The sequence below is a fragment of the Protopterus annectens genome, chromosome 2.part1 (genome assembly GCF_019279795.1).
Source record: "Protopterus annectens isolate FY-2018-M chromosome 2.part1, PAN1.0, whole genome shotgun sequence".
NCBI classification, from domain to species: domain Eukaryota; kingdom Metazoa; phylum Chordata; order Ceratodontiformes; family Protopteridae; genus Protopterus; species Protopterus annectens.
The window spans coordinates 569,834,914-569,849,991 of NC_056729.1; the positions used below are offsets into that span (position 1 = coordinate 569,834,914).

A 15,078-nucleotide genomic window follows, 5' to 3' on the forward strand; every position below is an offset into this window, starting at 1 on the left:
ACATGTTCTGCAGAGAGCAAACCCAGAAAGAATCATGAACTTTGTAACTGCAGCTACAAAAATTGCTATATAATGGTGAGGAGGAGTTTGAAGTGATGCTTATTGCACATGCACTTATATTTGCTCAATGTTTTGAACTTGACAGTCATAGAAAATATAAGGTCACATCTCAATTTTTCCAGACTGGCTTTTTCCTGCAGCTTACCAGGCTATTCATATTAATTTTTGCTGATCTGTCAGGGGTAAGAGATGTGCAAAACAATAGTGTCTTGTGGTCGAACTGCCATATTGGTGAAGATATGCTGTAATGCACTGATATAATAGAGCTGATTATGCCTCATTATCACTACTTCTCGCAATATTCTCTCATTTTATTTAAATGACTGTCAACATTTGGGCATAAAAGAGTGTGTCTAATTTTGGGAAGAAGACTGCTTTCTTTCACAATGCTTTCTATATTCTTCATTTTATATTTTTAATTAGTGATTTTCTTTTTTTTATCACTGGTGCTCACATATTTAAATGTTGTACACATACCCTAAATAACTCAGTGTTGGCTCGAGATAAAAATGGCATTTTATATTCTATAGGACCCAACAATCTACTTTCAGCACCTAGTGCATGGCATTAAATGTTATTTGGTTTATGAAATCTTTGAAGATAAATTATTCTTTGTTTTTTAAACTGTGAAAGGATTTGTGTAGACCCAATAAGTATCAAATTAAAAACAGAATGTCAAGCAGTAAAAAGCTGACAGGTATAACTGGAGAATAAATCTGGAGTAGGCATGAGTAGACAGTGGATGACTTTCCAATAGCTAAAACACGTTTTTGTTTTAGTTTTTCTTTCCATATTAATAGAGTTAGAATACATATGAAAGGTAAGTGGCCACCTAGTAATGGTTAATGGTGTAAACATCAACCATTCAAGTTTGTAAAGAGTGGATAATGTCAAAATCAGTGGTTCTCCACTGAACAGATTTTGAATAGTATATGTTGCTATATGGAACACTTGAAAATATAACCCCGTCCCCAGCAATTCCTCTCACAGTGAACCAGGAAATCAGAAATATAATGGGATGTACCATGATGGCCCAAGATAACAAGAAAAAATAATTTATCCACAAATCATACATATTTCTCTCTTTCTGTGCTGTTTTCTGTGACCAGGAATGCTGCATCTTATACCAGAAACACAAATATAAGTGAAATGCATATTAATGCAAAGTGTTGTTTCTGTGAGACAGATGAGAGCAGACTTTTCTGTGCTCGCCTTGATTTCAGAAGAATGGTGCAGAAAGCATATGTTATTACTGAAAGATTTTAGCAGTATTGCTTATCTGTTTATGTCACAATGTTTGTGTTAACTGAGTGTAATATTGATGATGAATGGATTACATGATATAAAATAACGTGGAGTGAACTTGTATCTGAAGTGGTAATGAGAAAGGAAGAAAGTGTACCAAACTGTAACATGATTTCCAAAAGGTTAAGCAGGAAGTACCTGCATTCATTAGGAAAGTGTTGTCTGCATATAAGCTTATATTGTGCTTTTCAGCCACAACTAACAAACAAGAGATGAGAGTGAAATGTATACCACCATAGCTTGTATTTCCAGCAATAGGAAAAGAAGGTCACTTAAAATATGCTTGCATTTGATTACTGCTGTCATTAATAAGCAGCAAAGTAATTTAGTATTGGTGAAACGTGTGTGCGTGTGTGTGTGTGTGTGTGTGTGTGTGTGTGTGTGTGTGTATGTGTGCATGTGTGCATGTGTACATGTGTGCGTGTGTGTGTCTGTGTGTGTGTGTGTGTGTGTGTGTGTGTGTGTGTGTGTGTGTGTGTGTGTGTGTGTGTGTGTGTGTGAGAGTGTGTGTGAGAGTGTGTGTGTGTGTGTGCGTGTGTGTGCGTGTGTGTGTGTGTGTGTGTGTGTGTGTGCATGTGTGTGTGTGTGTACACTTGCTCACATATGACTGTATGTGTAAATTACCTGAAAGAGAATGGTAGTTTGTAACATCCCTGAATTTCACATGCAGATGAATCCTTTTTGGTTCCATTTCAAACATATTCTGCCATAACATGTGAAAGGCCTGCAAACCAGATAGTTGTGTCAAATATGTCTCTGGGACTGAGAGTGAATACATAACTAATACTGAGGGTCTGTATGTGAGCTAAGTCATTTAATGGTGCTAATATAAAACAATAGTGGTGCATAATGCTCTCCCAAATGGATACAGTGGTGGTAGTTTGTGGGTGAGAGGGCTTAGCTGCAGCTTTGTGAGATAAGCCACGCACAGTTTTTCTCACGAACCATATGTGTGTGAGGAAAAACCCTTATCATTATTGGCCATTCCTCATGTCGGAGGTATCCTGCGGGGCCAAATGAATTAACACCCGGTCACAATGTATGGATGGTCATGCAGTCTGCTTCCACTGCTTCTGTCAACCATTATCTTAGAATATGTGTGCACATAAAGCACATCAGAAATTATGAAACATGTATGACCAGAGTCTGTCAAAGTAAGACTTGTCTAACACTGTACAAACATGACTGATGTTTAAGACGTCTTCATTTGTCACTAATAAATGAAAACTAGTGTCCAAATAAAGGAATGGGAAGAAACAGTACATTTTCCCATTCAATATGTTGGTAACACAGGTATGTTGTTTTTCCTACCACTTAAAGATACTGCAAGCATATTGTATCTCTGTTGCTGTGCAGCCTCAGATGTGTATACTGTTGCTTTTCTTCTCATGATTCCAACTAACCACAACCAGTTATCTGTAGCCAGAGCATGGCAATAATTCATTAAATTCCTAGAAGACTGTTTCACATGCTGAGAAGCATCTAGAACTAATCCAGAATTAGACCACTACATGTGATAAGTGGCTGAGGAGGCAATGAAGATCTGCCATCTTATGCCAAATCAGAAGGAGAAAAAATGGTTCTGTGCCTGGCAAACTTTGAATCCTTACTGTTTACAATTATGGGATTACTAGCTGAATGATAATAGATGTTGGGGGAGTGCTAAGTCATCCAATTGGGCCTAAAAAGCCCTGAGTGTTCCTTTAGTTGTAATACAAAGGAATGACTCAGAGTGAAATCAGAAGTAAGATGCAAAAACACGTTGCCCTTCATGTATCTTCTAGAACTTCAGAGAGGAAAGGTGTAGGAATTTTGTTCCACCTCAGATTTAAAGTATTATACACAAAATTATAAGGCTGTAAGCTTCTGTTTTCTTGACAGTAAGTTGTGTGAGCTGCAGTGAGAATTGCATCACTGTATCCAGTTTATTTTTGTTTGTGTTTCTGTTCTAGTAATGTGGCTGATCACCTGCTAGTACTGATCTATTAACTAGGATGTGACTGCTGGTAAATTTGTGAGAAATATTTGCAGTTCTGATGTAAAATGTCAATCAGGATCAAAGGTAGTGCCTGCCAGCTGTGAAGTGTCTGTTGTTAAAAATCGATAGGATGATGAGTTTGTGCCAGAAGTAGTCTTGGAGAATGTGTTATTTTTACTAAATTTCTCATTTCATTTAATTATTTCTTACATATCATTGTCAAGTTATAGCTATCAAAATCAGCAGTAGACACAGAAAATTAACTGTGAATTAAAAAAAGACAACTTTGAATAAGCTCATGAACAGAAATGAATGGTAGCTTTTGATTCGGTGACATCCCTGGAAGTCTAAGAAATGCATCTGAACAGCATGCAGCACCATTTGCCTCTGAAACAGTATGTCCCAAAGTTCTTTTTCTTGTGGAGACAGTAGAGACTCTTTAAGTGATCACTCGTTGCACCTAGTTTTATTTTTCTTCATTTTTTCCCCTTCCAAGACATAGCATATCAGTCATGATATATTGCTGGAGAATGCATGCATTTAAAATTCTACTATTTCTGCTGTCAAAATGCACTTTTCCAAACACAGCAAATGATAACAAGCACAAAGGCCTCTTTTGCACGTTAGGGCTTGATAACACACTGCAATGAGAGTAGAATCACCTGGAAAAAAAAGAAAACACAGAGGGCTGAATTTTAATTATCATTCAAAAAGTAATAATTCATCTGAACACTACAAGCTGTTTGTAACCTACTTATACACAGTGTTTGTTTTCATTACTGCTTTCTTTCTTTCTTAGTTAAGGAATTTTCTTACATTTCTCCAAAGAGTAGTCCAAATCTGCATTGTAAAGGAAGCAGCCACGCCTGTGATATGTGATAATGTTAGTTGTGGTTCTGGTATTTTAATTCTGTGGACTCTACTCTGTGAACCTGAACCTTTTGTTTCACATGTAAAATATGTCCTGCAAGTGACAGCCATTTGAAATGGAATGTAGTCCATGGCCATTGTATACTCTGGTCATTGACCACTGTTTGATCAGCACTTTCTCAGCTTTAAAGTATGAAGTATCACTATATCTATTTAAGAATTTTATTGGACTATCCAAGCATGTTAAAGTAATTAACACAGAGGCATGTGTGTTGTAACAGTGCATGGTAGCCCCACTGGCAAAATGCCTAACAGGATAGGGGAATTAGGTCTACACAGGAACAAGTAGTAAGCAAGCTATTTTAAGACCATGGAAATTCTAGTATGGCAGAAGCAATATGATCCTGAATGTGGCAGTTTTGTGAAGGAGATACAAACCAAGGCTGATGCAGTCTGCTCTGAGGCAGGAGTCTATGTTGAAATTCAGTTGTACCTGTGGATGTCCTAATTGCAGAGATCTAGAGTTGCCCGACCAGGGGCAGTTGATGATAAAGGATTTTTATTTGATGTGAGAATGGAATGTCAGTCAAAAAGTATTGGCAAAAGATTTAATGTTACACTAGTGGAAGTCCTGGTGAAAGGAACTTTGAACAACCTGTTGTATGATAATAGCAAAGACTTTTCATTTTCTTGAGTACTATATTACGCATCTTCTGCGTGGAGATATGCGTGAATGGGCGTACCTTCGTTGAAGGTTGTGCTTCAGGGCTGGTAACTCGGCACATAAAAATCAACTACCAATCATTAGCGGCCCGGAGTTCCGCTGTGGCGACCCCTAACCGGGAAAAGCCGAAAGACACAACATAACAATAACACTATATTACTGCAATGTGCACTTAAGAACTGTCACCCTGAACTCTGCAGTTACATTTTTTATTTAGCATTGCCACTAAGTAGTTAACAAACTGAACTCTTTTTAGTAGTGAAGTCCAAATTATTGAGCTATTGTTTTGCATGCATGTACTGCATTTTCCTGTTTTTTGGTAAAGCTAGCCAATTTCTCATGAACTACTATTCTATGAAAACACAATACCACATGGCTTATCTACAGCTAGTGGAAGTTGGCTTTATTGAGCTGAATTTGCCAGTATAGTAAAATACAAGTTATGGGGATTCAGAGGTCATCATGTAGGTGAAATACTAGTATGTTATTAAGGGATCATCTACACATATTGCATGCCCTTCCATTACAGGTGGTTTAGGACTTTAGTTTTTCTGGGACTTTATTGAAATTTTTTTACTGAATTCCTTGTCTGCATGACCTTTTTGCACTTTAGTTTATGTGCGCATGCGTGCACGCGCACACACACACACACACACACACACACACACACACACACACACATACACACACACACACACACATACACAGCTGGATCCAACACTAGGTGATCTAGGCAGCCACTTGGGGCCTGCTGGCTGGGGGGGGGGGGGCACTGGCCTGGGGATTGCCTAAAATTTACATTTCTTCTTTAAGAATGCAATCTGCATGTGTTACATTTCTTCTTTAAGGAAGTAGAGTGTATCCTTAGTAGCACCTGTGTGTGCTTCATACTAAAGACACACACATTTTTTGGAGCAAAGTACAGAATTTTTAACAGATGAGATACAAGAGAATTGCAGACCCAATTTGGATTTATTATGAGACAGACAACACTGAGAACAGCTCCAATGAGAGAATTGCCATTCTGAACAGGTGTGTGTGTGTGTGTGTGTGTGTGTGTGTGTGTGTGTGTGTGTGTGTGTGTGTGTGTGTGTGTGTGTGTGTGTGAGTAAAATGCCACAGTCAGGGATGGCAGGTTGGTTAATATATTCAGGCTAAAACCCTGTACCTTGAATACAGGACCCTACAGCCCGAATCCTCTACACCAACAACCAAACTGTCATCAACAGGTGCATTTTAAGGACTGTTGAGATTCAGTGCATTTTTAAAGAATGTTGAGTTCCAGTACATTTTCAAGGACTGTTGAGTTTCTGGACATTTCAAGGACTGTTGAGTTTCTATGTATTTTCAAGGAATGTCGAGTTCCAATGCATTTTCAAGGAATGTTGAGTTCCTGTGCATTTTTTGAGGAATGTTGAGTTTCTGTACATTTTCAATGAATTTTGAGTTCTATAGGAAGAGAAGTTTACTGTTGCTCATGATGAGTCTGTTTTCAATGTGTAACTGTTTTGTTTAGCAAATGGCCATCATCACTGTTGGTGCTATAAATGTTGAAAGCAGTGTTAGTAGCACAACAGGTAAGCAGGTCTTCCCCGGCAGTATTCCTCCAGCCATTCCAGTGTCTCACAAACACTGATAACCATTTACTCAACAAAACAATGCAGTCTCACAAGGAAAACAAACTTAGCATGAACACATACGATTCTCTGCCCTTGAAAGTCACATTAATTGAAACTGCATTGAAACCCACATACAAAGAAAATGCATCTGACCACTGGCAGATTAACTTTACCTTTAAGCTGCTTTCAAACCATAGACCCCTTGCACACCGTTTTAGTACTATGCATACATATATTTGTTTTTTTATTCATCTTCCTGATTGTATAAAATTGCATTCTTTTTATAATACAGCACCACATGTTAGTGTGTTTTAAATCTGTAATTCTGAACATTTTGCTAGTAAAATGAAACAAGACTTATGAACCAATAATGACAAAACTATCCATTTCAGGACATTGCAGCCATAAAAGGCAATTCAGACATCTGTTATTGTAATCCACCAATATCAGTCAATATGCACAATCTCTGCAGAAGTAAAAGTCATCTGAATAATTCCACATTAAAGAGATATGTAATTAATGAAGAGGTTGCTACTGGCAACAAGTTTCCATTTCAGTATTTCATCTACAAATTCAGTGCCTGCTGCACTTGAAGAATAAATTGCCTATGTTACATTAAAAAATAATTGGGAAGCTGCAATAGGGAATGTCTGACAAACTGTTCATATTTACTAGGCATTTTCTGAAAAGAAGGACATACCCAGGAGTGCAGTACTCCATCCTTTATTAAAGTACACCATAATATCAGCAATCCATCTACCTGTTGTGGGGGTAGAACCCACAGCCTTTTGTACCTGTGGGAAGTATGCTACCGGTAGTACTACTAACACTGCTTTCAAATTTTATAGCACAAACACTGATGGCCATTTGCTAAACAAAACAGTTGCATGTTGAAAACAGACTTAGTAAGAGTAACAGTAAACTTGTCTTCCCTTGAAGCTCACAATTCCTTAAAAATGCATTGAAACTCGCAATTCCTTGAAAATGGACTGAAATCCACTCACATTCTTTGAAAAGGCACCCCTGATGAGCAGTTTGGTAGTAGGTTGAGAGAATTCAGGCTATTGTCTCCTGTAACCAAGATACAGAGATTGGGCTTGAGCAAATTAATTAACTAACCTGTTAACCCTAGCTAGAGCATTACATACATACACTCACACACTTACCTACCTATCGGAGGAACACTTGTCTCTTGCATTTAGCAGTTTCAAATCACTTGTCTCTCATAGCGTAACAGTAGCAGTTCCAAATCTCTCAAGGCAGCCAAGCTTAGTCAAATACATGTGAAAGCAGCAGGAAGCTCCAATGTTTGATGGAGACTGTATCCTGAAAGATGCATATACTGATAAAAAAGGAATGTAATTTTTATTAATTGTTTAATTGAAATTAAATGTTGTGGCAGCCCCACGGCCAGCAGGACCTAGGCAACTGCCTAGGTCACCTAATGCTGGAACTGGTTCTGTCCTCTGATATTTATACGTATCAACTCCAAGATCACACTACAGATGGAAAAGGAGATTCCATTATTGCCACTTTGAAGCAATTTCAAGCCAACACAGTTCGATCTTTGATCACCTGCACTGTCTTAATTGTCCATCAATGAAAGTGACCTTCAATAGAAAAATATGATTCCATATATATATATATATATATATATATATATATATATATATGTGTGTGTGTGTGTGTGTGTTTGTGGAGAGAGAGAGAGAATGAGAACAAAAGAGAAAGAGAGATAATAGGAAATAGAAATAGATAGAGATAGAGAGAGAAAGAGAGAGAGAGAGAGAGAGAGAGAGATAGGGGGAGATTGATGGAGATAGAGAGAAACAGAGAGAGAAAGAGAAGAACTACCAAAAGAATACAGCTTGTAAGTGAATGATCCAAATTTTGGAAAGGGAATGTTTTGACATCAAGCAATAAATATCAGTTCCACTTCTTTTCTCTGTTAAAGATTGAATGAAATAATTTATGTGTTTGAAACCTTCAGTACTAAACGGAAAATGCCAATTTCACTGTACTATGGAATGTGTATAAAAATGCACATTTCATTTTAGAGACTAGATGTTGCAAGATGGTTCCTTATAAAATAATTTTGGAACCACATTAGTATTATTAATGCTATACTAGCATTTTACACTAATTATCAGTGGTTGAGTAAAATATTAAAGTTACCATAACAGTTATAATATTATTAAACATAAAATACAATATGCAGATTATTCTACCCTAACATGCATTAAATAGCCTCATACATCTTCAGATAATTACTCAAGAGGCATTTAATTCTGTTGGTTGGGAGTTGGCATAATGGTTATGGTGCTTACTTCAAACATGATATACAGGGTTTGATTTCCACCAAATGAAACTAGCTAGGCTTAAAATGGCCCACATTGGCAACTAGGCTTTCACTTACCTATGAAAGTTGCTGCAGAAAAATCACCTGCTACTAAATCCCTCCAAAAAACTAAATTACTTCTGTGTTTTTTTCCAAAATCCAGTTTCCATGGAAAAAAAACAACTTTAAAATGTCTTCCTTAAATAATACCATGGCATGACAATCAATGACAATCTTACATTTGATTTACATCTCCACAACAGCATCAATAAAACCCATCAAAAACTAGATAGCCTACACAGAGTAAAGACATTCTTTACAAACTCTGCCAAGGTAACTTTAGCTACCAATACCATCTTCTCCTATACAGTGCCCCTATCACAATCAAGCTACACATTTCACTTTGTTCTAAACTTGAGCAATGCTACAACAAAGTTGCAAGATTTAGATTTATTTGCAAAAAACCTTACCAGCCCCACCACTATTTAGAACTAAAATCACTTACTTGGCTCATACTTCCTCACCACCTATCTTATATCCATCTGATCTTAAACCACAACATCATCTATATCCCATTTGCCTGTCTAGCAATTAGACCCATACTCTAGTACTATCTACCAAACCACCCCCTTCAGCGAAATGATAAACAACTGCTTACTATCTATAAACCACAAAGAGCTGCTGGGGTTAGTCTCTATTCCAGTAACATTGCTAGAACTTAGAACAAAATGCCTATATCAGTCAGGGTTATTTCACACCTTCATCTTTTCAAGCCATTACTAAAAGACCTCTTCCCTGCCTCCTGGCATTGTCCCTGATCTTCATCTTGGACATCACTTCTCCTAACATCATTCACCACATTTCTTATGCCTCCCTTTAAAGCACCAAATTACTTAACCTGCTTATCACCTTCTAATACTTCACTTTAACGTAGTACTTAAACTGGTATACCTATTTCTAATTCACACAACCAAATTACTCTCTATTAACACTTAAAATGGCTTATCCTCCTAATATCTCATGCTATATATTTCTTAAATTACTCCTACTTATTTCATACACCACTTTTCTATCTGTAAATTCTCCATATAATGCTTATATATTAAGGCCTGTGAATACAATCAATACAAATTTTATTAGACTGACTACTATGCTATATATTCAATTATACTACATTATAAAATTTGTCATTTTAAATATTGATTGCTTTAAATTGTTACATTGGTGCTTTTCTCCCTAGTTCAGGTAGTTTTTCCTTGTGTTATGGTAGTATTCTGTGATACTATGGCAAACTCGATCTGAGGGCTAGAGGGAGGTAGCAAGGCATTATGGGTAGGGGAGGAGCTTGGAGCTCAGATCTTTTGCTAGAAAAGCTGCCGGCTCAGATCCGAATCGGATCCGATACCCACAGGTTGCTGACAAATGAAGTTACCTACTCAGATGGAACGTTATGGTGAGTACATAACTTCTTTTTTCAAGTGTAGTTGGTCTTCATCAATCAAGGAATTCAGGTAATTGTGAATTGAACAAAAAAAATGTGAGGAAAAGTAGGCATCCTGCAAAGTATACTTCAGCAATTCAAAAAACTGGATTACTTACCTGATTTTAGATTGCAATTAGATTGGTAAAATTAGTTAATGCAAAAGGTAATTATTTAATAAAAGGCATTCAGTTAAATTTATATATTGTACCAGTGACAGTCCATAATTTTGAGCTAAAACAGTTATATTGCCTGAGGTAAACATTTATTATTTATTGACATCTGTTTAGGGGAAACACTAACTGGGCATAGGTGCACGTTTCCAGTGGCGGCATAGCCTTGCTACCTCCCTCTAGCCCTCAGATCGAGTTTGCCATAGTATCACAGAATACTACCATAACACAAGGAAAAACTACCTGAACATCCTAACCTGATGTCATCTGGGAAGAGAAATACAGTGATCCTCCAAGGACGAACTACAGGTCAGAGGGACGGAGGGAGGGTTGGTTGCTGACAAATGAAGTTACCTACTCAGATGGAACATTATGGTGAGTACATAACTTCTTTATCTGAAGTAGTTAACTTCATTTGATCAGCAACCTGTGGGACAGAGTCTCCAGCTACCAACAACTTGGGAGGTCCTTATGGAAGGATATTCTGGAGCACTGCAGAGCCAAAGGATGCCCTTCCTCTGGAAATCAGATCCAATTTATAATGTGTAATGAAAGTATGAAAAGAAGCCCAAGTAGCTGCTGAACAAATGTCATCCAAAGGGACCCTCAACCAGAAGGCCGCAGAAGTAGCCACAGAACGGGTAGAATGTGCCCGAACCCACATGGGCTCAGGTCGACCAGAGCTTCTGTATGCGAGAAGAATGCATTGAGAAATCCAGCTGGCTAAGGTTACCTTTGTCACTGGTTTACCCAAACAGGACTTACCAAATGAGACAAAAAGCTGTTCTGATTTTCGAAAAACAGCCATTCTGTGTAAGTAAAATCGTAACTGTCAATGTACATCCAGGCAATGAAGTCTATACTCTCCTTTGTTGTGATAATTAGGAAAGAAGACAGGCAGGTTGATGAATTGGTTAATGTTGGCTTCAGAAGCCACTTTAGGCAGAAAAGAGGGGTTAGTCCTGAGGGAAACTGTGTCTTTATGAAAAATGATGTATGGGGGCTTACTACAAAGAGCCTGAAGCTCCGATATCCTTCTAGCTGAGGTAATAGCAATCAGGAAGGCAGTTTTCCAAAATACATACTTCAAGTCGACCAAAGCTGCGGGCTCAAAAGGGGGACCAGTCAGAGCCTGGAGAACTAGGGTTAAATCCCATGGAGAAACTGCTTCCTTAACAGGGGGTCTCAAAAGAAAGGTACCTTTCAGAAAGGTCTTGCAAATCTTAGAGGATGCTATGGGGCCAAATTTCTTTCCAACATGAAAGTGGGAAATTGCTGCCAGTTGAACTTTAACAGTTGAAGAACTAGCCCCCTGATGAAAGATTTGGGATACAAAATCGAGGACTGCTGGAATAGGAGCTGTAAAAGGATCCAAATTCCTATGCTCTGCCCAGATAGAAAAACGTTTCCATTTACTCTTGTAGACTTTCCTGGTAGAAGGCTTATGAGCGGCCAATAGGATAGCTATAACTGAGGATGAGATACTGGGAGTCCTAGCCATTAAGTAAACTGGATCAACCAAACCGAGAGCTTGAGGTTGTCCAGGTCGGGGGTCCTCAATCCCAAGGGATGAGAAATCAGATCCGGAAGGGGATCTAAGATTCAGGGAGGATGCACTAGATGAGACCGTAGGCATGGGAACCAGGTTTGCTGAGGACAGAATGGGGCTATGAGGATAACTCTGCTCCCCAAATGACGAGCTTTCTGCAAGAATTTTGTCATCAACGGAAGAGGAGGATAAGCATAAAGAAGACCGGATGGTCAAGCATGAACCAGAGGGTCTCTGGGGTTTTCCCCTGGTGGGGGAATCAGAACTAAAAACTCGCTGCACTTTGCGTTCGAAGGTGACGCGAACAGATCGCAGCAAGGTTGACCGCATCTGAGGAAGATCTGTTTCGCTACTAATGGGTTCAGAGACCACTCGTAGGGTGAGAGGATAGTTCGACTCAGCTTGTCCGCTAGAATGTTTGACCAACCCGGTATGTGCATTGCTATGAGAAAGCAGTTGGTGGATATCGCCCATTCCCACACTCTCATGTCCTCTCGGCAAAGTGGGTAAGATCTGGTTCCCCCTTGCTTGTTGATGTACCAGACCACTGACATGTTGTCTGTCTGAATTGCAATAGTCCCTAGAGGAAGAAGGGCATGGAGAGCCTGCAACGCTAGAAGCACCGCCCTCATCTCCAGAACATTGATATGCAAAAAGGTCTCTGTGTGAGTCCTCGTGCCTTGGACGGTTCTGCCCATGCAATGCCCCTCTCACCCGAGGTGAGACGTGTCCATGGTCACTGTGACTTGGGGTGGGGACATGGAGAAGGGGCGCCCTTTCCAGAGGTGCTTGGAATGGAGCCACCAAAGTAGAGATTCCCTGCAAAGCCTGCTGAGAGGAATAGGGGCAGACAAGGGATGTAGTAGAATGGACCACTGGACCTGTAAGGTCCATTGGAGAATCCTCATATTCAGATGTGCGAGCGGTGACAGGTTGATGGCCACTGCCATGGACCCCAGAGTCCTCAGGACTAACTCCACTGGAGGGGCCGAGGACTGAAGAAGAGCCAAAATGTGGAGGTTTAGATTGCGGAGTCTGTCCGACGTCAGAAAGACTTTGGACTGAATTGTGTCTATCCTGGCCCCTATGAAATCCAAGATCTGAGTAGCCTGAAGGGAGGATTTCTTGTGGTTGATCATGATCCCTAGATAGCGGGCGAGATGTAGGAAATAGTCTCTCGCTGAACATAGTTGATGCCTGGAGGGGGCGGCTAGGAGCCAGTCATCCAGGTAAGGAAAGACCTGTATTCCCTAAAGCCTCAGGTGGGCCTCTACAACTGCCATGACCTTGGTGAACACCCTGGGGGCTGTGGTGAGACTGAAGGGTAGGACCCTGAACTGATAATGGCTGGCTCCCAGCTGAAAGTGGAGAAACCTCCTGGATCGCCTGTCCATTAGAATGTGGTAGTACACATCCTTGAGGTCTATGGAGCACATCCAGCCATTCTCCTGTAACAGTGGGAGAATGGACTGAATGGTGACCATCCGGGACTTCTCTTTGGCAACTGACAGGTTCAGAGTGGACAGGTCAAGAATTGGCCATAAGTCCCCCGTCTTTTTTTGGCACCAAAAAGAACCTGGAGTAAAAGCCTGATCCAGATTGATCGGGGGGATGTGCTGGATGGCTCTTTTTCTTAGTAGCTTTTTTATTTTGAAGGCTGCTACCTCCCTCTGATTGGGTGGTACATCGGGGAGGCGCCCCGACCGGGGAAGAGAACTTAGGAATGGAATTGAGTAACCTCCGGATATGATCCAGAGCACCCAGCGATCTGTCGTAATGGACTCCCAATGTGCTAGATGCTCCAAGAAGCACCCCCCGACTGCCTCCAGAGAGGAGCAGTCGGGCAACCCCTCAGGGTATGCTGTGCGGGTCGATCAGAAAAGGGTTCCCTCGACCTGAAATTCTTTGGCCCTCCTCTGCCCCTGGGCCGGTATCCACCCTGTCCTCCTCTGCCTCTGAAGGACGAGGGATCTGCAGCAAAATGGGATTGTTGGGATTTCCAGAACCACATCTTCTTCTGTCCTCTTTGGTTCCTTGAGAAGGACCTCTGAGGAGTTGAGAAGTGGATCCCGACAGCAGACAACGTTTTCCCATCCTTCTCACTCTGGAGTAGCGTATCACGGACGGTTTTGCCGAAAAGCGTAGAACCGTCAAAGGGGGCATTCGCAAAGGATGCCTTGAAGGGTTCCGCAAAGTCACAGAGACAGAGCCAGGCCTGTCATCGTAAGACAATGCCTGCTCCGCTGGCTCTAGCCGCTCCCTCCATGGCATGGGAGAGAAGCCGCATAGAGGTGTTTGTGATAGACTTAAGAGTGGCCATTCACACTGAGAAGGTCTATTTGTCCTCGGCCGACATGGGCTCTGGGGGTGACCCAGCATACTCTTTGATTAGGTCCCGCTGGAGTCGTATCACGTGTGCCATATAGTTCAGTGACCTTACCGAGAAGGTCGCTGAAGCGAACATCCGCTTTCCGAGGCAGTCCATCGTCTGAGACTCCTTGTCTGGAGGATGTACCGAGGAACTCTCCTGTGCTAATTCCTTCTTGGTGGCAGCCGCCACCACCATGGCATCTACCGGGGCACCTTTGCTCCAAACTGTCCTGTCTGTGGGGGGGGCTGAGAATCCTGTCCAGTCTCTTGGGTATTGGCTCCACAGTGTCTGGCTCCTTCCATGCCCTGGTAGTTATGAGGTCCACCAGGGGATCGGCGGGAGGGGACACCCAAGAGGTAGATGGGCCTGCGTTGAATGCCTCCAGAATGACAGACTCATCCGAGGAAGGCTTTTGGGCTGACCACCCCCCTCTAATACGAAGCATTTCCATAATGTCTCCAAATGAGACGTCCTCAGGGGGTGACCTGGGAGAACCTTCCCCTTCCTCCAAGTCCGTGTCTTCTGTGAGGGACTCAGGTGAGTCCAAGTGCCTCCTCTTGCACTTTCGTTTGTGAGGGACCTCCTCGGGGGGGCTGTCTGAGGAGGGCTCA

The 15,078-nt window shown here is 41.0% G+C and overlaps 1 protein-coding gene across 1 annotated transcript in view; it reads right to left on the minus strand.

Annotated features, from left to right (window-relative positions):
- Positions 1-1,894: 1,894 nt before the first annotated feature.
- The window catches only part of CD8B (CD8b molecule), a 110,940-nt gene continuing 97,756 nt past the window's right edge, over positions 1,895-15,078 (minus strand). The window contains exon 6 of the mRNA XM_044062338.1: positions 1,895-4,005. Coding sequence (XP_043918273.1) covers positions 4,002-4,005 — 4 coding nt within the window. The 3' untranslated portion in view covers positions 1,895-4,001. The remainder of the gene's footprint in view (positions 4,006-15,078) is intronic.